The 26375-nt window shown below is 37.3% G+C and overlaps 2 protein-coding genes across 2 annotated transcripts; one reads left to right on the top strand and one right to left on the bottom strand.

The window, feature by feature from the left end:
• Positions 1-11771: 11771 nt before the first annotated feature.
• Positions 11772-18761, bottom strand: LOC124858435 (carbonic anhydrase 1-like). Its single transcript, XM_047350472.1, has 7 exons — positions 18601-18761; positions 18113-18310; positions 16121-16239; positions 15068-15160; positions 14919-14981; positions 14678-14833; positions 11772-12995 (listed from the first exon to the last, which is right to left on the bottom strand). Exons 1-7 carry the CDS (start codon positions 18632-18634, stop codon positions 12876-12878), a joined length of 783 nt encoding a protein of 260 aa, XP_047206428.1. The 5' UTR covers positions 18635-18761; the 3' UTR covers positions 11772-12875.
• A 2316-nt stretch (positions 18762-21077) lies between these two features.
• rbis (ribosomal biogenesis factor) lies at positions 21078-24113 on the top strand. Its single transcript, XM_047349850.1, has 4 exons — positions 21078-21215; positions 23160-23275; positions 23400-23516; positions 23602-24113. The coding sequence occupies exons 2-4, from the start codon at positions 23165-23167 to the stop codon at positions 23668-23670; spliced, it is 297 nt and encodes a 98-aa protein (XP_047205806.1). The 5' UTR covers positions 21078-21215; positions 23160-23164; the 3' UTR covers positions 23671-24113.
• Positions 24114-26375: the final 2262 nt, after the last annotated feature.

Below are 26375 nucleotides of genomic sequence, written 5' to 3'. Positions count from 1 at the left end.
CCATTGAACAACTTTAACTGTTGTATTTTCTCACTTCTATTTTCCTTCTTATAGCTCATAAATATAACTTTTAGGAAATAAATTGCAAATATTGTTGCTAAAAGGTAAATATAATTTAACTTAGTTTATCCCTACGGTAACGGATTACTTTGAAGCCAATACACAGAAACACAAATCATAACAGATCCTCCTCCAATTTAGACCTTATTTCAGTGTCTCAAAGTCCAAAATTTGATATTTTTAAGGTCTGCTGATACAGAGACATGTCTTAAATGCGAACTCTGTGAACGAATAACGTGACCTTTAATCTGCTATGTTGATGTTTTGCAACAGAAGGAACACCTTTCCTGAATCTATCCTCCAGAGAGTCATGCGTGATGAATCTTTGCATTATATATTGTTCATTGTTTGTTTCTTTAACCTGGGATAGGACTACAATGTGATATTTGCTTTATAGGGTATGTGAGAAATCCATTCACAGTGTAATACTTTCTCTGGCCAATGATGAGAAATTTGATACTTTAATAGTGTTTAGCCATTATAAAGGCAGTTGAGAACTACTTTAACAAATAGAATACAGCTTCTTGCAATACTATTTATACATTTTCAACAACAAACTTCAGTATTTTAATTGCATGTAATTTAATCTCAGGATAAATGTAACTGTCCTGTGAAGGTCTCAGAGCTTTGTTAGAGAGCATTAGTGAACAAGCAGAATCATCAAGACCAAGAAACCAGCAGACAGATCAGGGACGGAGTTAAAGAGAAGTTTGAAGCAGGGTTAGGCTATAGAATGATTTATCATCTAAAAACAGAGAGAGTCTAGTGCAACAGCAAACCTACCAAGAAGTGGCCATTTTTGACATGATTTGTGGGTGTTTTTGTGTTTAAGTTTGTATTCAAGAGTCTCTGTTTGGCTCCAGCCATGTTTTGTTCTCTCCTGTCTTCAATTAACTTTATTTGGTTCATCTGCACCTAGCATTCAGTCTCCTCGTTTCACCTGGTTCTTGCTCCATATACACACCTCTGTTCTGTTCATTCCTCGTGGAAACATTTCAGATCATATCACCCTGTTTTCAGCCGGTAGTTATGGATCATGCTATGCCTGTCTTGCCTGCCTGTTTATTGTTTTGTTCCTGCCTCCTCTTGTGAGTGAGTTTTTTGTTTTACGAAGATTAAATCATATTACTCACCCCCGATGCTTCCTGTCCGTCTGCATTCCAAGGGTCCTCCGCCATACCAAGCCTGACAGTTTTCCTAAACTGACAGGCGGACATCAATCAGAAAAGCAGCCAAGATATTGTTGAAAGAATGTAGAGGACGTTGCAAACACGTAAAAGGAAGTGCTCTGGTTATATGAGACTAAAATTCAACTATCCTGCCTAGATACAAAATGCTACATGTGGAAAAAAAACTAGCACTGTACATCACTCTAATCACAACCTCCCTACGATGAAACATAGTGGAGGCAGCATCGTGCTGTGGAGAGGTTTGTCTTTTGAAGGAATGGGAAATGTGGTCAGAGTTGCTAATTTCAGGGGAACCCTGAAAGAAAACTGAAAGAAGACTGGAATGGAGGTTCACCTTTTAGGAAATCTAGTGCCCTAAACATAGAGCCAGAGGTACAATAGAATGCTTTACATCATGTGCAAGAATAAAAAGGCAAGATTGAAAATTGCTGTTTACAGACACTCTTTATCTAATCTGATTAATCTTAAGCAATTTGGAAAGAAGAATCGCTAAAAACTTGAATCTAGAAGTGCAGAGTTGCCAGAGAAATACCCTAAAAGACATGCAGCCAAAAGTGATTATACAAAGGGTTCAAATTAGGTCGCCAAATACAGATGCACTCCACACTAAGATTTTTATTATGCCCATTTCATAAATCGGCCATAAAATGTTTGTGATTGAAACAAGACACGAAATGAGTCCTGGAGTTATGAATACTTTGTCTAGGGACTGCATTTAAATATAACTTGAGATTTGATATTTTTATATTGCAATTATATATCTGAAAGACCGCAGGTCTTAAACCTTACGTAGCGTGAAGAAATTCCTTTGGAAAACAGCTGAAAACTTGGAAAGAAGATGAACTTCAGAATAAATTGGTGAGTGGGGGTTACAGACGACAGAAAACACCCATGCCATGGGCATTAATAAGCCCTAATGCAAAGTGCAGAGTCACTTTCTGTAGTCTGACAGGAATAATTAATTAAACAGCTGCTCAGCTCAGTGTGTCTGTGGATTGTTCACAGGTTCACAACATTGCAGGACGTTGCAAACCTACAGTTCTGAGCCTGACCCTGCAGGGATTATCTCTTGATCTCATTAAAGTTAGAGCTCCACTGTGTTCATCTGTCACTGCCAGTTAGGGGTTTCGAAACATCTAACTGTAGTCATCTAGAGCAATAACCGTGAATAAAAGCACTCAAGTTAGGCTAAGGAAAAGCAAGAAAATAATTTAGTTGGCAACATGATGCAATGTTTAGTACAGTCACTTCAGAGCAAGAACATCTCCAGTTGAGTCTGTGAATGGGAGACTTCTCTGTGAGGACTTTGCATGTTGTACCTGAGAGACATTGGCAGAGAAATTGGCTGATGACCAGAATCGGCTGTGTGGTGCACACTCAAAGTTGACTATTTCCAGTAACAGTTAAAGCTGTAAGAAATTGCATTTTGTATGTGATTATGATAAATATATGCGATTTATTCAGGCTCCAAGAGAATGAGAGAGAGCAGGAATTTCACCAAATAACAGGACGGTTGAACAGATTGTATTAATGTTATTTTGTTTTATCCTTTTTGTCTTTCACTCTCTATCTGTCATGGAACATGAAGGATTTAGTAATGTTGGCAGACTTTTTTTGAACTCTTAGATCTAAGATTCTGATCTAAATTATTTAGGCAGAATGAGCTGCACGAGATAAGGAAAACATGCAGTCCAAAAACATCAATGTTAATTGGTTAGTTTAAATTGCCCTTAGGGATTACTGTGTGTGCATGATTGTGTGTCTCTATTTTGCCCTGAGATGGACAGGCAGATCACCTTAAATGCACCATCCTCCAGCATGGTGGTGGCAGAGTCATGTAATGAAATGCTTCTCCACAGCAGGGTCAGTAAAACTTATGAAAGTTCATGTTCGGAAAATACAGCCAGAGGTACAATGAAATGTTTTTGTGATAGAATGGTCTAATTAAAGTCAAATCTTATATTTGGTTCTTGTGCACTCCTCCACCCCTGCATTCTTATGTCGCAATTGGCAACTGCCCATTTGGCCCATTTCAAAAACCACCTCTAATGCTTTTTATGCCTGACTTTGTGCTGGTCTCTCACAAGAACACTCAATTAAATACATGAAACAGTTTAGTTCTAACTAAAGGTGATCAAATGTGAAAAAAAAGTCAAATGTGTGTGATAACATTTGTACAGCAGTGTAACTTGCCTGGGACTCCGTCAGTTCCTATAGCTTTGCTGGGATTGATTCTTGGCAGAGTTGTTCTCATCTCTGTTGCTGTCATATGTCCTTGGAGGCCTCACAGTGGGCATTGAAGGAGTTCAGGGGAGCAGGTAGTGACGGATCATGTAGATCAGGGATGCCCAAAGCTCTGCCAGGGTACCATTTGCAGAATGATTTTGTGTGGTCCCTGGATCACAGTTCGAGAATGCCACATATTTGGTTCATCTGCACAGGCAGTTGATGCAGATAATCAAAAAAAATAGATTGAAGTTTTCAGTGAGGGCAGGCCTTTCCAAAAATAGATGCAGACAAATAAAATCTTCCTAAAATGGAAGGCACAAACTATTCATCTTTTATAAGCACATTGTTTTCTCCGTAAGCATAAGCATCCAGAGACTTTTACTTAAAAGTATACTTTGGCGCACCCATCTATTAAACTTGGCTATATAAAGCAAGAGTTTTCCAATAAAGACTGACCCATATCCTATTCTTGTTACGGAGATTACACAGTAAAAGGTATGGGGACATCATCTTTTAGTTATTTTTTTTTTAAACGGGGCAAAAATATGAGACCGCTTTGATATTTTAGATCTGCAATGATTTACAGTTCCCTTTTCTACAGGTAGCAGACTACACCATTGTTTCATCAAAACTCCCGTCAGAAATCATCCAGTTAGGGAAAAGAGTACACCCGTTTGTTATTTACTCTCAGTATAAATCCAGCTGTTCTGTGAAGGCCTCAGAGGTTTGTTAGAAACTTTTCAGCAGCAACGTCAGGGAAACTGGTTGGAGTTGATGTGATGTGAAGATAGAAAAAGCTAAATACAAGAAAGTTATTGAAAAGACTTAAAAAGAGGCTCCAAAGGATTGAAGCTCTTTTTTATTACCTGGTTGTGAATTGTCACCAGCAGGCAGTGTATGGAATAAGTGTGGCTTGCTATAACAATTTCTGATGAAGGTGAAACTTTATAGTTCAGACTTAAATAAGGCCAGTTGGATATTGGTACATTTGGTTGTTGAGATGCAGCCACGTCTTTGTGTGTCATGTGATTTGTTTCCCTATTTACTCAGTGTGTCAAAGTTGATTCTCATTTAGTGTTTGCACCCCCCAATAGGTGCAGATTATTTGTTCGTTAAAAAAAAAGTAATAATCTCTTTTAACGTGTCTCAACGGGTCGTTCATACAACAACCGCAAATAAAGAACACTTCCTCTGACGAAGGTATAGCTTCATAGTGGATGTAAATCACATCTTTTCTCTAAACTGATGTGGTGCATTCTCTTCTCTTCTTTCAACAGTTAGGTGAATCAGCTGTCTCCTCCGTGCGTTTAACATGCCTGCAGTGATTTGAAATTCAACAAGCTGAACTGCTGGTCAGACGCCTGTGGAGAAATGTGTGACATTCTGACCGTAGAGTCTGTCAAATCCAAGGAATGTGTTGGCCAGATAGTTAACCCTGATTTGCTTGTCATCATAAGAGTTCAAATAAATGTATGTAAAAAAACAACATCCAGCCATCGTCTTATCATTTTTATACATGTTGCCAACAGTGCTACAGTTTCTAACCCTGGCTTGCAGAAAAAAACAATCCGACTGGGTGTTACCGTCTCATTCATACACTAAGGCGTGTGCTAAAGGAGGTAAAACATGCTGATGTGTGCAACATGATGGCATCCAGCAGGACCTTTTCCTCTCACCCAGCTGTCACAACAGCAACGGAGATGAAAAAAGGCATCACAGAGGGCAGCGCAAGTGAGCCATCAAAGAGGTAGGAAACGGCACCTTTTTATTATATATGTGTATATTGTACATTGTAAATATGTATATTCTGTAAGGCAAAAACAAAAACCAAAGAGCAAAGTGTACCGGAGTCAAATTCCTTGTCTGTATGTACGAACTTGGCAATAAAGCTGATTCTGATTCTGATTCTGAAAATAGCAACAGGGGTTAAAGGTGACCAATGCCAGTTATTTAAATAATTCAAACAGCCTTACATGAAGTTTTTAATTATTTTGTAATTTATGCACGTTAATTTGCAGTATTGCAGCATAATCTCTTGCAATCTTAAAAAAGAATCCAACCTTTAGTTGGAATATATTTATTTACAATTTTTGAACGCTTATTCCTTATAAATATAACTAAAATTATTTTGTAATTTATGAACGTTTTAATGATTAATCTATGACTTCCTGTTTTGCTAGGGTATAAATATTAAATATTTATAGTATATAAGTTATTCCATGAAGGAATCTATCACTGGAAATATGTGCAATTAAATAAATAATGAAACGGATGTGATTTTAACATAATCATGTGAGAAAAATAGGAGATCCCATTAAATGATCAGTTCTTTACTTTGTAATGTTTACATATTGATGACTGATCTCAAGAAAGGGATTTAATCAAACTTAAAAAACAATAATTAACATTGTTTTACTCAACAGGACATATCCTTTAGCCATCAACCAGTCTCCGAGGAACGTTTGCCCCAGATCCAATCTTCAGTTGAGAAATGTCTGAGGGATTTCCTTCGTGTTCAGTCCTTCTGAGTCGCATCACGATCTCTCAAAGAGATCAAGATCTGAGCTTTGACTCTGTCTGATTGTACAAGTGTGCATCTTCACATCAACAGTAGCAGGAGCCTGTGGTGACTCGAAAAGTGTTTTTAGAGGTCTTAGTGCTTTGGATTTTATCATGGTGTTTACTCTCACTTCAACAATCAGAAGCAGACTGATCTAAATCTCTGACGTTCAAACAGAGCAATGCTCCCTAAAGCAGATTAGTTATGTTCTCATAGTGCATTCCTGCTGTGTTGTACCTAGGTGTAATTTTAAATGGGAATAAATAAGAGGGCATCCTAATGCATTCATTACCAGAAAAAGCCTTTTTTTTAATTACAATTTGCAGAAAAATGTTAAATCTTCCTTAGTTTTTACTGGTTGTTGACAATGATTGAACTTTTTAGGGTGCTAAAATTACTAATAAAATTTCCCTGTGTCCAAATATGTTAGAAAATCAGTATTCAGTGGTGGCTTCAAAATATAATAGATTTCTACCTTAAATGTTGTAGTTTTGTAAATGACTACTATAAAGAAACTAGTTTATATTGTATTTATTTCCAACTTGGATGATCACATTTTTAAATATTATTTTTACAACTTAGTGAGTTATGTATTTGATTGTAGCACTTTTGGCTTTTTGGCTTAATTGTCGTTCACAAGCAACGATGGGGTGAGGTTCACCACTTTGGGAACAACAGCGTGAGCGAACAGTCCAGCAGTTTAAGAACGACGTTTCTCAATGTACAATTGCAAGAAATGTGGGGATTTCATCATCTACTGTCCATAATGTCATCAAAGGATTCAGAGAATCTGGAGAAACCTCTGCACATAGCAGCAAGGCAGAAAACCAATGAACGCCTATGACCTTGGATCCCTCTGGAGGCACTGCATTAAAAACCAATATCATTCAGTAACGGATATTACGACGTGGTCTCAGGAACAATTCAGAAAACCATCGTCAGTTAACAGTTCGTCGCTACATCTACAAGTGCAAGTTCAAACTCTACCGTGCAAAGCCAACGCCATATATTAACAAAACCCAGAAACGGCGCCAGCTCCTCTGGGCCCGAGCTCATTTGAGATGGACTGACACAAAGTGGAAAGTGTGCTGTGATATGACTGATCCACATTTCAAATTGTTTTTATAAATCATGGATGTCGTGTCCTCCGGGCAAAGAGGAACGGGACTATTCTGATTGTTATCAGCACAAAGTTTAAATACCAGCATGTGTGATGGAATGCAGTGTGTTAGAGCCCATATCATAGGTAGCTTCAACAACTGTGAAGGCGCCATTAATGCTGAAAGGTACAGACAGGTTTTGGAGCAACATATGCTGCCATCCAAACAACATATTTTTCAGGGATGTCCGTTGAAAGATTTAATGTCTTGTCTTTGTACTGCTTTCAATTGCATTAATGATGAATAGGATTTGCAAATCATTGTATTCTGTTTTTATTTATGTTATACACAACCTCCCAACTTCATTTTAAATTGGGGTTGTCAATAAGATAATGAAATAAAAATACATATGATATTTCTTAGTTGCAGAACATACACGCCTAACCCAGAGTGTTCTTCCAAGAAAGGGTGTGTTTCACTTTTAGAGGATGACTACACTGGCCATCAATAATTAAGCAATAACTTTAGTTAGCCCATTCTCAGAAAAATTCCACACAAATTCACAGAAATCTTTAGAATTGCGTTGGGCTGGTATCGGCAAGGAAAAAGCATGTTGTCCTGTTGTTTGGGGACACAACTGAGTCCTGTGTCAGATTGTGTGAAATAGTTTGTGGAAGGTACATTACCTGAGTGTCCTGTCTTTACTTGCTGTAACACCAGCTTCAATCTCTAATACCATCCAGTGGTACTGAATTCATAGCTGTTTGGATAAAATCAGATTTGTTGATACTCAAGGGGTCTTCCTCTGCGCAGTTAGAGAGGGTGCTTTTCAAATTCCTAGTTGGAGAAAACGGCATACCTACATACACGTTACTGTATTTCCTGGAGTGCTCTTACATAATGCTCGGCCAGTGTTATTTTTAGATTCGCATGTTTTAACTCTTATGTTGGATTAGCGAGGATATTTTAACAAGGTAAATGGGAAGGGCCCAATGAATGTGAATGAAGAAATATTACATAACCATAAGGTAATAGACAAAAGAAGATTGTGTGTTTACTCTAAATGGAATCTTGGTCAAAAGATATGGATTTTATTTTCATTTCTCAGGAGTTAAAACTAAAATTGGAAATAGTAACAATGATCAGGTTTAAACAAGAAAACTAGGAAGACCACATTCTTTTTAATACCATATACATGTTTGGATATGTTGGATTAAATAGGATTTAGCAGCCTTTTAGGCGAATTAGGGGAATCTTTCATGTCACCCATTCTGTAAACTACAGTTACTTTGCCCAACAAACTGAATTTAAAGATAAACCAGACTGTAATGGCAGACAAATAAATACATTTTATGTTAAATCTCAAGCTTTTCTTAAAGTGACAAATGACCCATCCAAGATATACCTGTCCACCTAAGTCAGGTAGGGCAGGGAGAGAATTATTCAGGGAAACAGCCTCCAAATGAGCTGCACCGATCCAAAACTCAGGTGGGAGGGTCTGATGACTCAACACATCTGGCCTTTATGGAAAACTGAAAAGAAGGAAAGCCATTGTTAGAAAGAAAAGACATAATAACTTTACAGTTTGCACAAGCCATTTGAGGGATACAGCAAACATGTGGAAGTAGGTGTTCTGGTCAGATGAGACAAAAATTCAATGTTTTGGCAAAAATACCATGTGAAGTAAACTATAAATGTTCTTCACCCTGAACACAAAATCCCCACAGTGTAACGTGGTGAGGGTGCTGCGGGTGCTGTGGGTTTCCTTATCTTCAGCACAGACAGGGAAGCTGGTCAGAGTTAATGGGAAGATGAATGGAACTAAACACATAGCAATCCTGCAAGAGAACCAGTTAGAGGCTGTAAAAGAGTAAAGACTGGGACAGAGGTTCACCTGTCATCAGGACAATGACCCTAAATATAACCACTGCTACAATCAAATGGTTCATATTCAAGCATGTTCATGTGTTAGAATGTCCCAGTCAAAGTCTAGATGTTAATCCAACTGAGAATTTATGGCAAGACATGAAAATTGATCTGAAAAATGTAGGTGTCTAGATGATATTGCAGCCGATGGCTCTAAAATGTTTTGACTCAGAGAGGCTGAATGGAAATATATGCCACACTATTCAGATTTTTATTTGTAAAATGCATTAAAAATCATGTAACTTTCCCTTCCACTTCAGAATTGCACACTAGTTTATGTTGGTCTATCGCACAAAATCCCAGTAGAATACACTGAGTAGATGTTGTAGCGTAACAAAATGTGAACAAGTTCCAGACGTTACATCTACCCCTATTATTCTTGAAAGCATTGGACAGGTGCAGCATTAAAAATAAAACAATAGAACGTTGAACTGGTTTGTTCCCGGAAATACTCCTGGGAAACTAGTTTCTTTAAAGGTGACTAACAGTACATCAGATATTTCTCAAACCGAGAACAAAATTATTTCTGGTTGGACTGGTTTTTCTCAGAAGCTGATAGGTGAATCCCCAAGGATTTGGGTTGATGACTGTCTGGTCTCATTGTTAACATTTACTGAACTTCGTGCATTGCACCACTACTAATTGATGTGGCCCTAAGCAAAGTTCCCTCTCTGTTTTTGTATAGAGCTCCATATCGACCTGACTGTATTAATGAGACCAATGCATCACCACTCGATAGCAGTTATTTACATTGATGTTTCAGGAGGACACACGTTTTGTGTGATGCTGGAGTCTAAAGTCCAGGTATATTTTTAGCTTGGTGCAGAAAGGCTTACTTCTCCCATAAAGACACAAACACAAAGTGTGGGCTAAAAATAAAATCCGGTCAGATAAGCTGTTCTGAGCTCATCTTTCTGCAGACAGTTTACAAGAAAGGTGTCTGCTCACATTTCTGAGGAATGTGAAGTGCAGTTGCTGATTAACATCTTTAGTGAACTGAAACAGAGGTGTTACCAAGTGTCAGCAGCCCATGCATACATGGTAATTATCACCTATAAACCAAATGTCTGATCAGCGCCAATGCTACTCAATCACTTTAATGAACAAAATATTTGTAAAAGGTTTCGTCCTCTTCAGCATCTCTAAATTTAAACTTTTAAGATTTAGATTACTAGCTATCCCAAACATTCAAAGCTTAAAAAATGAAGAAAACACATTTTTCCAATGTGTTAAATATTTAGTATTATCCTGTTAAGCTCTGGGGGGTTTTAGAGCAATTCCCACCTGAAATTGCATACCTGAAAGAAATCTAATATAGCTTATAATACAGTTATAAGGTCTACATGCAAACTTTTGGTACCTGTGTAAAGATAAGACATAAAAGAACATTTTTCAAGTGGAACCACTATTGTTACTCTTACTTTGTCTAATTTATTTGTGATTAAACAAACCACCCAAAAAAAAAGTCTCAACCAGCTAGTTGACATATTAGGTTCTGTTATTGTAACATTCTTTAAATTGATAAAAACTAGACCCGGGCAGAGAGAAAACCACTAGTAAAAAGTACTAAACAGCAACTTTATTAGGTATTCCTTGCTAGCACTGGGTTGAATCCCTTTTTGCCATCACAACCGGTTTAACTCTTCCATGTATAGATTCAACAAGAGACTCTGATCCATGATAGCAACACAGTGTTGTAGATTCGTTAGCTGCACATCGACGATGCAAAGCTGTCATTCTACCACATACCAAAGGTGCTTTTTTGGACTGAGGTCTGGTGACTGTGAAGACAATTGAATGGCAGTGAGCTTATTCACTGTCACGTTGAAGAAATCCATTTGAGATGATTTGGGATTTGTGACACAGGACATTATCCTACTGGAAGTACACATCAGAAGATGGCTACCCTGTGGACAAAAGTGATGGACATGAACAGAAACAATACTCAGGAATGCTGTTGCATTTAAATGATTTTTATTTGGTATTAAGGGGTCCAGAAAAATCCACCACACCGTCATACCACCACCACCTGCCTGAAACATCAATACAAGCCAGTCCATGTTTTAATGTTACAGCGTGTTTACACCAAATTCTGAATGTAGCATTTGAATGTCGAAGCAGAAATCCTCTCTCATTGGACCAGGCAACATTTTCACAATTGTTAGAACTGTTGCCACAGATTTCCGTTTGTAAGTAGAGCAGCGCCTGGGGTTGTCTGCTGGTGCTTTAGCCTATAGCCTGGTGCTTTGGTTGTAAGGAGTGGTTATTTGAGCCACTTTTGACTTTGAATTATCTAAAACCAGTTTGCTCATTCTCCTCTGAGCTCTGGCATCAACAAAACAATGTCTACACATCTCCTGTCAACTGGATATCACCCTTTTTATTTCATGTCATTTTATGTTAAATATATCACACAAGCCCACCAGGCACTAAAAACTATTCAACACTCAGAGTCATTTGTTGATGTCTAAATGCATGAAGTTGCTGCCAAATGATTGGCTGATTTCACATTGGTTTGACAAAGTGAGTATATTTCATTAACTGGATTTCAAGCAAAAAGTCATTTAGATGAGTTTAAAATAACATCTGCTTGTCTGCATCCTCATTCTACATAAGGCTTTAGTACTTTGAAAAATAATACTATTAATGACAGATTTTTGAACAAAGAACAAAATGAGCATAGACACACAGAAGAAATGACACAAATCAATCATAAAATATATTTATTCAACTAGTAAATGTCCATCGCCAGACAAAAATGACATTACACACACAGTCCCATCAATGATTTACATTTAGGTGTTTTTATATTTTTATGATGTATATTTTATTTAAATCTTTCTGGATAAACATTCTTCTTTAGAAACGCCTTTTGTTAATCATTCTCCTGTAGAGGACACTGTGCTAACAGGATTATCGGCCCTTTTGGCACGTTTCTTTTTTACTTGACCTCACAGGAAGGTTTCATCATTGGCCTTGAGTGCTAGCTGCTATGGTGTACCACAAGGCTACTGTACATTTTATCTTTACTGCTATAATTATCAGGATTTAAAGAAAAAGAGATGATGTTTGTCACAATGCAACATTTAGGAATCACTTATGCTTAATTTGCATAAACTGTCAGGATTTAAGACACAATCTATCATAAAAATAAAGAATATACGCTTTAAAAACAATAGTTGCAAGTTATTTTTATGGAGCTGTCAGCCCTTACTCAGTATAGCGCTGTGCGATTAGTATCAATAAGGAGGTCAATGCCTTCAGGCAGCATGTCTGCATGGGACTGCATGTGTGACGGTGTGTGTGTGTGTGTGTGTGTGTGTGTGTGTGTGTGTGTGTGTTTGGGTGTGTTTGTGAGCCAGAGGGGGATTTTCTAAGTCAATCTCTTGCAATGGAAGCGGCTGCAGCATTACAGTAAGCTGCAGCGTTGCAAAGGCTGACAGTCAGTCAGCTATTACAGCTAGATTGGCAGCGGGAGTGTCCTGCGTGTCCGTGTGTCCACTTTCGGCACCAAGGTGTTATCCTCCCCCCGTAAACTGGAACTGTACAGCTTGTGCTTCCTGCTAGTTCCAGAGCACCATTCTGGTGAAAATATTTCTGCCACCAAGTGATTTTCTTTAAAAATGAATTATAACAGGCCATACTTGCTGGTATTGTACACACAATAAATGCAGTGGTTTTGTTTTAAAACTGGACTAAAAGAGAAATGTGTTCTTTCTAAGGTTTGCTGCAAAAAAAAGGTACTTCTGAAAGCGGGGAAGGGAGGAAGAGAGGCCACTGGGGATAAAGGGCAAAAGGGGGGGATGGGATCTACTTGAAGGAAGCACGGACAGGGCGACCCTTGAGTGGTTGGGGAGGGCGATAGTTGTCCACCATGCAGCATTCGGCCTCACCCTCAGCAGAGAAGAGAAGGCTGCGGAATTTGCCCATCTGTGAAACGAGAGAAGAGGAACGTAGTCATTCCCGCCCTCCTGTGATTTTGTTATAACACAAACATACTGCGACTGATTTTAATCCGCAGACACCGTATACTGTTGACTGGAGCAGTTTACTGCTAGTTAAATCAGTTGGAAATCCATTTTCCCAATTTAAACAACTTTCTTGTGTAAGTCCACAACTGATACACGGCTGTTTTGGGGAAAAAGGCTGATCTTAAAATAAGGGAATCATCTTTTAATGCTTTATTCATGTTTAGCATTTAGTGTCCAAGCTTATCTTAAACTTAAGCACACAAATATCAAATATTCTAAAATCCTTGTAAACAAAACAAAAAACAAAAATAAACTGAATTAAAATCTATTTATCAGGCAACATAACTGTGTGAAAAGTTATTTAAAAAGGAATATTGGTTAATATAGATAGGTTTGTTAGCTACCCTAAGCTAACAAACCATTGAGATTGAGATTGTTAACCACTTCCCCTCTTATGCTACGTTCAGGTTAGCTGTTAGCTCCCTTGCTTTCTAAATTTTTTCAAAACTAACAAGCAAAAATACATTGAAACAGTCGGTTCACTTTCCAAAGTCACCAAAAAAGACATAGCGAAACTGAGTATAGTTTACTTTAGTTTCACTCTAACCTAAGCTAACATGCTAATTACATCATCTTTATCATTACTATGAAGAAATGGGCGTAGATTTCAATTTTAATTGTTTATTTAATCTGACCCCACACTATAATTTCCTAAAATATTGAGGGATTTTTGTAACAAAGGAACTATAATCTAGCAAATCAGTTTCCACATGGTTGTGTCAGATGACCTATTTAAAGGATTTTCCATCAACGCTGGATAATGAGTTAATAATTTACACGCTCCTTAGCAAAGCTTCTACCATGTGAGGACGGTGTACATGGCGAGTTTATTGGTTTTTTACAGCTTTGACTAAATAATCTAGGTAATAGTTTCAATCCCTTGCAATCACCTGATAGATAACTGATGGCTGATCACTTATTTGCCTGCAACTCTTGGGCCAAGCTTGAAAGGGCACTAAGTGGAAAGGTTATGCCTTTCCACTTTGCCTTTTATCTGTTTACTCTTGAACCTTTTACCTGTTTAATCTTGAGATACCCACTCACAACCAGGAAACACAATTTGTGCATGCAGTGTTATTTTTCACATGGGCCAAATACTTTAGGTACAAGGGAAAAAACAATCCGGCGGGGTCAAATGTCTGTCCTAACTGCAGTGTTTGAGGTTTTGATAAACGCAGACAGAAACCATATTTACTTTGAAAGCTGCAGACTCACAGGATGACTGCATCTAACTTCAGCTTCATACTTTGATGTACTGTGCGGGCTGAATATTTCCTTCTGACTAACCATGTACGCATTGACACATTGTGGTCTGTGTGAACTCTCGCTTACTCTTTCTCTCTGTCGCCAGTTTAATTTTTTCACATTCGAAAGTAAAATGGGGAGGGCATGGGTTGTATTGCATTCCCTCCCCCTACAAAACGTTTCTTCTTCTTTCAGGCATGCCCATGACTCCAACAATCGGGCCCTTGATTCAGATCACAGCAAAAGGGAGAGTATTCGTACACAGAGCTGCTCTAGTGTGCGGTAACACAGCCAGTCTCCCTGGTATGGAAGAATGGGCTCTCTAAGTAGAATTACCTGCTCAGAGCTGATGCTGATTGGCTCTTTGCAGACTATCCAGGTAACGCTTTCAAGCAGAGGGGGAGTTGTGAGAGATCCATCGTACGTCCAGTAGTCTAAGCAACCAGGTAACAATGTTGCAGGGTTGAAGTTAGCAAAGGAACTTTGCGTGCCCTAAAAGTACATCAAAGAAAGGGTCATAGAATCCACATGTATGGATAAAAAACATGTACAAGAATACAATTTAATAAGAGCTTACTTTGGTCTTGATTGATTCAAATGCGTCAATAAGTTTCTGGAGACTGGCATTTTTTGCACCGATCTAAAAGAGGAATTAATAGAATTCCAGTGTTAGTAGTTGTGAAGTGTTAAGGTTATATTGAATGACTACAACCAATAATTGCTCACCTTTAAGAAAACTCCAACAACAGCAAGCCCATCAGGCTGACTAGCAGCTTTCCCAAAGCTTTCATATTTGGTGTTCCAGTGCACCAGATGGAGCTAGGAAAGAATTAGGAGGATTGATCATCATATTTTAATGTATGGATATTAAATAACGACTTTTAAGCTTTTTTCTATGCCCCAAATTTTTAAGGTGTCATGAAAATGACACTTAATCTTATGGTTGTTTTAGAAATAAATAACAATAATCGTACAGTTTCTGTCAAAAAACAGCCAAGTGGCAAAAACTGTATTTTATTGCTGTATAATTAGGTAATGAGACTGAATAGTGCTGTCTCTGACTGGATATGAATTGGAACTTCACCATGTTGGATTAATTTGTAATTGTAATTAAATTGGATTGTTTTGTAATTAAGAAATCAATTAGGCACGACAGTGTGCTGAACTAGTGGTATTTAAAGGGTGAATAATGCTGATTTTAATCTCATTGTGGTAAAAGTAGCAATGATAAAACATTTAGGATCCAGAATTGATTTTAATTGGCTAATTGCTTCAGTATCCAAACCCTTAAAAGCATCTCTAATCTCAGAAAAAATCAATCAATTGTACTAAAAAACAAATTTATAACCCTTTAAATTGTCAACAGGTTTGCATTGAGGAAGTATTTTTGCTGAAACTGATGGTAATCTATTCAGGAAAAGGAGGTAGGAGTTATTCTGTAATCTTCTTGTGTGAAACATGAACTAATTTGGCAGCTTGTACAGAGTTTTGGGCCCTAGTAAATGTCTAATTTTAAAGTAATTTTCATTCGTGAAGATCAGTGAAGGTGCATCACTTCCTACAATTGGCTTCTGTGTAAATGCAAGTGCTTCAAATATTTTTGACGATCTTGAGATAGGAGCTTTTTTAAGACAGTGGAAGCCCGCTTTGTTCTTCTCTTTTGGACTGGCTGTTAGCTTTAGCCTCCAGGACCAACTATGAACTATCCCTTTAAACTTCGTTACTCTGTCAGCTTCAACCTTTTATAGCAGTTAAATCCGTAAAATAGACAATCCTTACTTCAGCGGGATATTTGGTCCCGGCCACAGTATGTTCAGACCCCTTGTCATCTGAAGCCCCCCAGTGAAAATGAAACTGCTTCAGCCTGTAAATCCCTGAGATTGGTCCGTCTTTCAGAGCTGTAAAAAAAAGAAATACTTTTCAGTCATTTTACTCTCCACTTAGCATGAGTCGGCCACAGTGAGGGTTTCAGTGTTGAAACAAAAAGATATTGTAAAGGAAATGCATCCTTGAACAACCTAAATAAGATAAGATTCACCCTTCCGACTTGATGAAACAGACTCAGTTCCTGTTTTGTAAGAACATAGCAAACGAATCCCCAAAATACTGTCCAAGGGTTGCTACCTTCCTTCCAGTATTGCAAAATCTATATTAAGTCACAGAATACAAAGCAGTGGAAAAAACCGAGACACACAAAACATTTCACAGCGGTGACTATTTAATAAACTAATAAATAGAAAAAACAGACACATTCATGCTTTCCACAGAGCACATATGATGCATGATCATTTCCTGTAAACAGGACAAACAGACTCTTCATTTAGAAGATGTAGGTGTCAAAATAAGAAACAGATAAGTGACTCGCTCTCATCTAGCAGATATCCTCAGACCAACTATCCAGGTTAAACACAGTAATTCAATTCTAATCTAAATTAAATTCACACACACACAAAAAAAAAAGCACAATGATGTGATCCCCAGTTAGGTTTAAGAGAGCAAAGCAACATTAGACCGTGTTCTTTTTGCAGAACACACATCCAAACCCCTAACACACTTTTTTTCACTTTTGCACTTTTCTTTCACTTTTGCACTTTTGAACTCGCTGCCAGCATAGGAGTCGCCATGGGAAACGGTTACTAGGGGCTACATTTCCAATTCAGTTGGGGTCTGTGTGGTTTTATGGGTTGCTTTTCAATTGCATGTCAATAAAGGCAAAAACAAAAAGTTTTAAGTAAAATATCTATTTAAAAGATAAAAAAAAAGCAGGTGAGATAAGTTCAACACGGGTGAAAACCCTGGCCTTATATTTACACTAACAACATATTCATTTGTTTCCAGCCCTAACGCTGTAACTTTAAATGCATCATTTATGATGTACATATTTCTAAGACCTCTACATCTTTAACAAAGTTTGTACTTCCCACAAAAACCTGATGTATTGGATTCTACCTCTGGTGGAAGATTATGGCTACATGCACTTTCTAAGCAGCTACAAAGTCAACAAATAAAGGTAAAAAATAAAATTATATTTAAAAATGTCTTATATAGAGCTACAGATTACAATAAAATATTTTATTAATAGAAAAGCTGTTGTGAAGATAAATGTATCCATTGTAGTACTACAAGTTATTCAAATACAGATCAATGCATCAGTTGTTTTGTTTTAGTTCATTTCTGCGGTGTTAGTTTAAGACATAGAATCCATTTTGGTTTGGTTTGTAAATTATGATGACCATAAATGCATACTGTGTCAATTATGAAACACAAAAGCAAGAAATCCAGATTTAATTAAGAAATATAAAAGTAAACAGAAAACAGTTTTTAAACGTTTGTGACTTCTGCACTTTTAGAGGTCAAGTGCTGCACAATAAGAATGGAAACTCAATGCATGAGTCTTCATTCATCAGTTTGCCTGCAATTAAAGCATGCAAAGGGACCTAAACAGGAAAATTAAAGAGCTGCATCTAGTCTAATATCTATCCTATTTATATCTATTAATATATAATATTGCTTTGTATTAGACTGACTTGACATATTTCTGTATAAACTGATGTGTAATGGTATGTGTTTGTCTCGTAAAGCCCCTTCAGATGACCTTGTTGTGAATTGGCGCTGCAAAAATCAACAGAATTGAACCCAATTGATATGAATTAGGCTGAAACATGCTAATCTTAAACAACTGCTAGAATGTTGGCCAATTGGTCTTAATTAGGACGCATTGGTATGAATGCTGAAATGTCAGAATCCACGCACTATTCATTAGACACTAACTTGAGCTGTCGGTGTCGTCAACGAAGGTCACTTGGAAGGAATGGCCGTTGTTGAGGATCTCCAGGCAGGTGGACGGGTCGTACTTTAGGACGAGCGGCTTCAGCTCCGCGTCGTAAGATGCTTCCCCCGGCACGACGTCGATGGGAGACTGGCGGGGTCCGTTCGCGATTGGGAAGCTGTCAGCCCATTTGTCGGGTCCTGGATATCATGCATAATAAAAAATAAAAATAAAAATGTAATTAACAGATTAATTTCAGAAAATAAGAGTAGGCTTAGTGCGGATAAACTCTGCATCTTGATGGTGGAATGTGTGCGTAAAAATCACCCAAAACGCGCACAATAATCATATTCAGATAAAAAAAATAAAAAAAAATCTCTGCATAGATCAGTGGATGTGCATTATTCTTTAATTTATTCAGCATCCTGCCAGTTCCTATGTCGGGCTCTAATAATAATTTTACCAATGCACCGTGCAAAGGGCGCCTCACCGTTATTCGCTGCGTATCCCCAAGCCTGAGACATTGTTAAAGTGTTTTCTGCAGTGCTGTAATCTCCCAGCACAGGCCAGAGCTGCCAGTGTCCTCCACCTGACAGCTGCTTAGTTTATATAGTCTGTGCGCGGCGAGCCTGTCAGGCTGGTTTTGGCCACATGATGTACGCGTACGGGGACTTCGGGAGGAGCTTAGATGCGCTGATGCGACGCTCCGGATCAATGCGAGGCTGCTAATTCGTCATTTATGTCGGAGAAACATGCAGATTAATGCTCTTTCGCTTTTCATCTAACAGATTTTGCTTGACATTATGCAATAATGTGACGCAGCACAGGGTGGCGGTGCAAGGTGAAACCAGACTTCAATTATACCTGTAATTGTCAGATCCAAATGACAGCAAACAAACCCGGGCAGAGAAATAATATAATATAAAGGAACAATATTCTTCTTCATTGAATTTTGTTTATATTAAATATATAATATTAAATATATAATCTGAGGACGGTGATGGCCTTCATGAAATATTAATAAAATCACAACGCATTGCACTAACACATGAAATTCCAATGAAATAGGTAGGGATGCATCTCTCTCTCTCCATAAATGTATATTTCTAAATATTGGCTACATCATAAATGCATATGACGACAAACCCAATAAAAGCATTTCAGACAAAACAGGTATTTTCTAACAGATATTCAATATTTAGTCTCATTAAGATTTTCACCGAGCTTGTAGGTTATTATTTTGTAGCCCAGTGGCAACTGCTGCTCAGTGCAGCATGACATAATGAGGTTTGCATCGCAGTGCTGGATGAAGACCGTGTTGGCTGCGGAGATGTCTGTTATAGTGAAATAGCGCCATCTGCTGGTGCTAAGCAAAACCGCCACATTTTAGTGAAGCAGACCTTCAGAGCTAGAGGCTCTGCTTAAGTGTATTTTATTGAGGTTTTATGTGATAGGTCAACACAAAGTATTGGATCATTGTGAAGTGGATGCAAAACAATTCTTTGAAAAGTTTTCACAAGTAAAAATCATAAAAGCATGGAGTGCATTTGTAATCAATGCATAAATACCATCTTTTTCAGCCACTTGTGTCTTTTGTGATATGTCTGTACCATTGTACACCCAGACACAGAATGTTTGCGTATACTTCGCAAAATAGCTCAAGCTTTGATAGACTGATTTGAGAGCATCCCTGAACATCCATAATCAATACAGGCGATAGATTCGAAATTAGATTTAATTCTGGTCTTTGATTGGGACTTTGAAACATGAATATACATTGATCTAAACCATTTCATTCAAACTCTGGCTGTATGTTTAAGCTCATTGTCCTGCTGGAAGTTGAACCTCTGGCCCAGTCTCAAGTCGTTAGAAGCCACTTACAGGTCTTCCTGGGTTGCCCTGTTTTTAACTCCATCAATCCTCACATCAACTCTCACTAGCTTGCTTGTCTCTGCTGAAGAAAAACATCCCTGTAGCATGAGATGTGTTCAGCATGTGTGTCTGTGCCTTAGTATCAATGGTATCAATGTGAGTAATATCGCAATTGCCTGGATAGACTCGCGCATATAAAAATTCTGCAGGCTAGTAATATTTTTTTACCTTGATTCAGTTTTCAATGCAGTTTATTTATATAGTGCCACTTCCTTACACATCTCGTCTTAATGCACTTTACAGAAGCTGGATAGAGTTTAACTGCTCTTAATACCCACACTTGATGTATACGTTTAGTGGTCAAGATGCTACAGCTCACAAAGAATGCTCGGGCCATGTGAGGAATAAAAAGAAAGAAAGAAGTGAGGAAAATATGGGTTATTTGTAATCCATATTTTTATAGCAGTATTCAGTAACACAGAAGTATTGTAGTGACATAGTTTTTATGATGCACTGCAGCTCTTGTTTGTATCCATCCCATCCTCTTTCCATTTTCAGATGATGGATTAAACAGAGCTCTGTAAAATGTTCAAAGCTTGGGATATTGTTTTATAACATAATCCTGCTTTAAACTTTTCCAAAACTTTATCCATGATTTGTCTGCTGTGTTCCTTGGTCTCCATGATGCTGTTAGTTCACTACTGTTCTCTAAAAAACCTCGAAGGCCTTCAGAGACCAGCTGGATTAAATTACACACAGGTGGTCTCTATTTATAGATTTTTGACTTCTGAATACATCTGGTTGCAACAGATTTTATTGTGAGTTATTGCAAAAATGCAATGTTTGGAAAACAAATTGAATGCAATTGTACATTCTAATCTACTCTACTCTACTCTACTCTGATATCATCTAATCTAATCTAATCTAATCTAATCCAATCTAATCCAATCTAATCATTGTATCATATCGTATAGATTAACCTGCAATTTACGAAATAGACTCTATTTAGGTAACATCTAAAAGTGGCACAAATGTCCTGTACCACAGTACAATATGAGCAGATCCCTCCCTGTTCCCCCAAAAACCTTGACCTGACCAAAATGGCGGCCCCACGGTCGGCTTTAACAATTCAGGACGTGGTAATTCCGTGTCGTCGCACGCAAGTGACGTACCAGGCAAAGCACGTTTATAGCACATGAATGAACTCACAAACATTGCTTTTCATATAAAAAGGTATGTATACTTTTATTTGATGCGTTTATTTGCTAATTTTGAGTATCACCTTTGGGCTAGCTTAATTAAAACCTGTCTGTTAGCCTGTATGACTAAATATGTTGTGATTACAAGTTTGTTTACAATGTGGAAAGCGGACAATAACAAGTTCGATATTAGTTAAAGGGCACATGTATGAAACGTTAGGGCTATAAGTGTTTTAGACGAGCATGCTAGCACCTGCTAACAAAACACCGGGGAACACAGCTAACCCATTTATCAAGGCAACTACAAAAATAAGCCTTAGAAACGACCGGTGTGGCACAAAAAGTTTTCACAATACGTCTATATGATTAGTTTCACTTCAGTTTAATTAGACCTTTGCATCATGGTGGAAATGATCAGATCAAGGTATTTCATGTTTTGTCTATAAATTTGAGTAATTTTTGGCTACAGTAAAGTATCAACACTTCCAGCATTGAGTATCCAAAATTACTATTATGTAGATTTCTTTCAGTACCAGATCCCAGAATGAGGACATCTGATCAATTTGTTTGATTTGGGCTCATAAATACAGTTTAATTGCTAGAATAATAAATGGAGACCGAATTTGCTAGCTTATGTTATTGCTTGTTTTAGGGTTAGGGGTTAGTGTCAAATTTACATGCAATAAGATTATATGCACTATTATTATTATATTCTAGGCCTTTAAACAGTGTAGATGATGATGTCATGGTTTCGGAAGCTTCTATTTAATTAATTAATTAACAGCTTTTGAGTTAAATGAAGATAGGTCAGACACGTTTCTTCCTTGAGTGACATCATAGGACAATCAACAGAAATCAGTCAATAAACGATTTCCGGATGCCTGAATCTGCCATGCTAATCCCTTTGAACAATTACATGCAAGTACAAACAACATAGGAATGTCCAGCCATCATACCCTCCAGGAAGGAGATGGGCTCTGTGTCCCCGAGATAAACATGCTGGGGAATGTGCAGATCAACCCCAGAACATAAACAAAAGACCTTCTAAAGATGCTGGATGAAGTTGGTAAGAGACTGTCATCCACAAAGAAACTAGCCTTATACTGAAATTGGCTGAAAGGCCACTCAGAGAGGAAGATGCCTTTACTCAAAAGCCAAAATGTCAAGTGGTCTGCTGAAACTATAATTAAAGTGTTTGACCAAAATTACTGTTTTTATGTGCATTCAGAGGTAAAGGGAAAGCTTGCAAGCCTGAGAATACATCCCAAGTGTAAAGTACGGCAATAGCAGCATTGTGTTGTGGGTGTGTTTTGCTGCAGGAGGGACTGGTGCACTTGAAACAATGAGGAAAACATAAATTGGAAATATTGAATGAACATCTCAAGACATCACCTAGAAAATTAAATGCACCACCATTTAAATTATACAGTTTAAAAGGCAGTTCTATCAAATACTTAGATAATAAATATAAACATCTGACTTACAATAAAGTAAAACAAATAATTCTCTTATTATTCCGTGATTCAGAACATAGAAATAATTTTGGTAATTTGAACTAACTAAATATTAAACATTGTGTTTAAATATGTGGTTTTAATTACATTCTTCCCTTTCATAACTCTAAACAAGCCATTTTTACTCATGTACTATAAAACTGTTGTGCATCATTTTATTACTCTTGGTAGTTAAGCATTTCGATGAATCAATGGGGTAAATAAGGAGAAAAACCTTAAAGATCTCTGGTTAAAACATCATTCCAGTTTTGTACAACTCACCTCAGAAGGACTTCGGTTTGTGGTACAAAAATGCAAAAAGGTGTTTTAAGTATGATGAGGGGTTTGATGCTGGCCACCTAAACCAGGTTCAAACAACCTCTTTATTTTTTACTCTGTACAAGCAAGGCGAAAAAAGGCCACGGTGTTCAAACGAAATCCCCTTTGCCTAAATATTTCTCTGCTTTTTTTTCTATTTCCCTCAGCGAACATGGCAAAGAACAAACAGAAAGGGAAAAAACAGAAGAACGTCTTTCAAGTGGCCAACAGGCGTTTGAAGATGAAGAACAAAGCTAAACCTGTCACAACAACTCTTAAAAATGTAACATCTTATTTCTTTCCTCCTTGAGTTATGCACATGTATTAACCAGCCCCACTCCCATCTATCTTAGATCCAATTCAGTGTACAATTTACACTTGCTTCAGCAGGTTTTGTGTTTTGACAGATCAATGCAGTGAAAAATGAGAAGGTGGAGAACCTAAACCAGATATTTACAGAGGTCCAGAGGGATGTGAAGAGCATTTCCAAGGCTGTTGCTCCTCAAACAAAGAAACAAACACAGGTAAAGGATGAAACTTGACTTTTTATGCTTTAATTAACTAAACTTTTATGATACAGATAATAACATGTATGTTCTGGCGTTTTAGGTTCCCAAAGAGCCGCCAAAGGAACCGGTAAATGTTGACAATGCTGCTCAGCTCTTCTCTCAGCTTTAATGGATTTATACTGATGACCGATTCAGTTTTCTTCCAATGGATCCCAGCAATAAATGTCAAAATGAGGACTGCACATATTCCTTTAGCATAGACATGTTAAAACCTTGGCTGCAGCTATAGAAGTTTATATATTCGCAGTACAAAAGAAGATTGTCGACGATTAATCTATTTTTCTGCTCTTGATTCTTCATTTTTCAGTGTTTGCACAGATTAAAAAACAAAAAAAGAAATTTAATAGATTGGAGTGATGTCTTCGAATCTAACACCACCTCATATTTTGCATACTGTTTTAAAAATAATCAGTTTGAGTCTTTGTCCTTCTGAATCCACAGTAAATGTTTCTGTTTTTATCAAACCAAGTGGACCTTCAGTCCCTGTCAGAAGTTTACATTCACACATCTTTGACATGCATGTTTTCATTAAATTTAGCTTTTGGTGATTTACTTTAACTGTTATTATTTGCTGCCTATAAATTTGATGGAACAAAATAGTGATTTTTATAAATAAGAATTGGCTGCACGTGTTTAAATTTGCTATGACCTTCCTATAACTCACACATGTTCAACATTAATGTAGAGAAGCCATGGTAGTTACTTCTTCCTATCGTGTCCTGCAACCTGCCTAGGATCCTTCTTTTCCCCAACCTGGCTTCTAAATAGTCCATACATTTTCAACAGGATTGTGTTTTATGTATTTTAGAATCTGTATTAATATGTGTTTGGGATATTTGTTGTGTGTCAACAACCAACTGACAAAAACTGTCATGCCTACAGGAAAGGAAATTGCCTAGATAATACAGGAACCATCAAGGTTGGAGCCTGCTTTGAACTGGAAGCTGGTGGAAATCAAGTGTCTGTCCACAGGGAAGGCAGTTTTACGTTGTCATGAACTGAAAAGGTGAAGACCCTGAAAGAAGCCTCTGGTTTAAAATTAAAAAAACCTTTATTTTTAGTTGAGACATGCATGAGCTGCTAATGACAAAACATGTCTTTGAAGGAGTCATGGTGAGGCTTTCAAACAATGTGTCAACTGTCAAGCACTGCAGCGGCAGTATCATGCTGTGGGGCTGTTTTATTATAAGTGGCACTGGTGGAATGCAAATGGTGGATAGATGAAAATGGACATAGGGGTTCTGACAGGAAAACAAAAGAGTTCAGAATGGATAAGACTCGTAGAAAACCACAAACCTAATAAAAATTCATGTTTAGAAGCCAAATTCATACCAGGAAACTCACCAATTCAAATGAAGTTTGCAATGCAAATAAAAAAAAAAAAACATTTGTCCAAATATTAATATTTTGTCTTGCATAGTATATTTTGACCTAATTTGGATTACCTAGCAAATTAAATATGCACACCTAATTCTTTTTTTTTTTTTTTAAGTCACTGAAGTTGTTTTTTTACCACTGAACCATGAAAAATAATTGTTCAAGTAAATTGTTAAAAGCTCTTGGAGCAAAAAAAAAGGTGAGAATTCTCTGTAAAAAAAAAGTAGACCTCGCAAATAAAATTACATTTTTATAATTCGGGGCACATTTGTTGTTCAATGTCAAGTGGCGAAAAACATGTAGTCCCTCACTGTAAAATGAATTATGGAATCACCCTGTAAGTTGCATTTCCTAAACAAACTGCCTAACCTTATTTTAAATCTTTTATTCCATCTGTAATTAAACTTTTGAATGCTGGACTTAAATAACTCTCCCACAGCTCCTTTATTGTTTTTATTCAATTTATTGTTTTTTTATTCTACATGTGTGTTTTGTACACCACAATGCTGTAGGCTAGGTGTTAACAGTTTCTGGCCTTTATAATTATTTTATGTATGTAGTGTTTCTGTCTGTCCATCCCTTCCTAGACTGTCCATGGACTGGGTGGCTTTAAAGAAATCACTCTTTAAGGGACAAATAAAGTTCTCCTGACTTGAACTGACTCTTCATAGACTGTTTTTGCCAATTTGCCTCAATCCACCACACAGTCAAGCTGGTGTATGTCACCTACTAATGCCTGTTGATGCAGGATCATATTGCCTTAAAGGATCACTTTGCCGCCATCTAGCGGTCAAAGTTATGCATAGTCGTTCCAGTTTAGCTACTTTGCATACTGAATACCTAATTGTATATCTGGCATGTGTGCTGTATTCAAATGAACAATTTCTGTCTCATTTAGAATCTGTTTTTCAGCTAAAACATTTTATTTATGTTATTGTTAATATATTTAGGCAATAAGGAGTCTTATTATCCAAATTATTCTTCTGTTAAAAGATAATGCTTGCAGAAAAAGAATGAAGTCCAAGCTTTAAAGGTCAGAGCATGTGCAATTAAACACAAATTGCAATGTTTGTTCAGGATTTTGCACTAAAAAAAAAAACGTGCTCATACTCTAAATTGTCATTTAATTTTTATTTGTTTGGTTTTGACTTTTTCCAGGGGTGGTGTGTATTTGAAAATCTGTTGTGAAGGTCTGTGTTTGTTGAACTTTTTTTTATTAAAGAAAGATAAAACAAATAAATGGCAGAAACAAAAAGTTGTGGCCATAACCTTATGACAACAATGAATTATGAAGGTTAAAATAATATAACAAAGGCCACCAAAGCAAGAAATGAGTTCATTTTATTGGGAGCAGCTGCACCTTCCCTGTTTTATTATTTAGTGGGTTTTGTTTGGACTTTTTGTAATTCACAGATAACCCTTGATCCCATTGTCGAT

This window comes from Girardinichthys multiradiatus, chromosome 21 (genome assembly GCF_021462225.1).
Source record: "Girardinichthys multiradiatus isolate DD_20200921_A chromosome 21, DD_fGirMul_XY1, whole genome shotgun sequence".
Classification (NCBI taxonomy): domain Eukaryota; kingdom Metazoa; phylum Chordata; class Actinopteri; order Cyprinodontiformes; family Goodeidae; genus Girardinichthys; species Girardinichthys multiradiatus.
The sequence above is the reverse complement of the archived record's forward strand: the minus strand, read 5'-3'. Positions and strand labels throughout refer to the sequence as shown.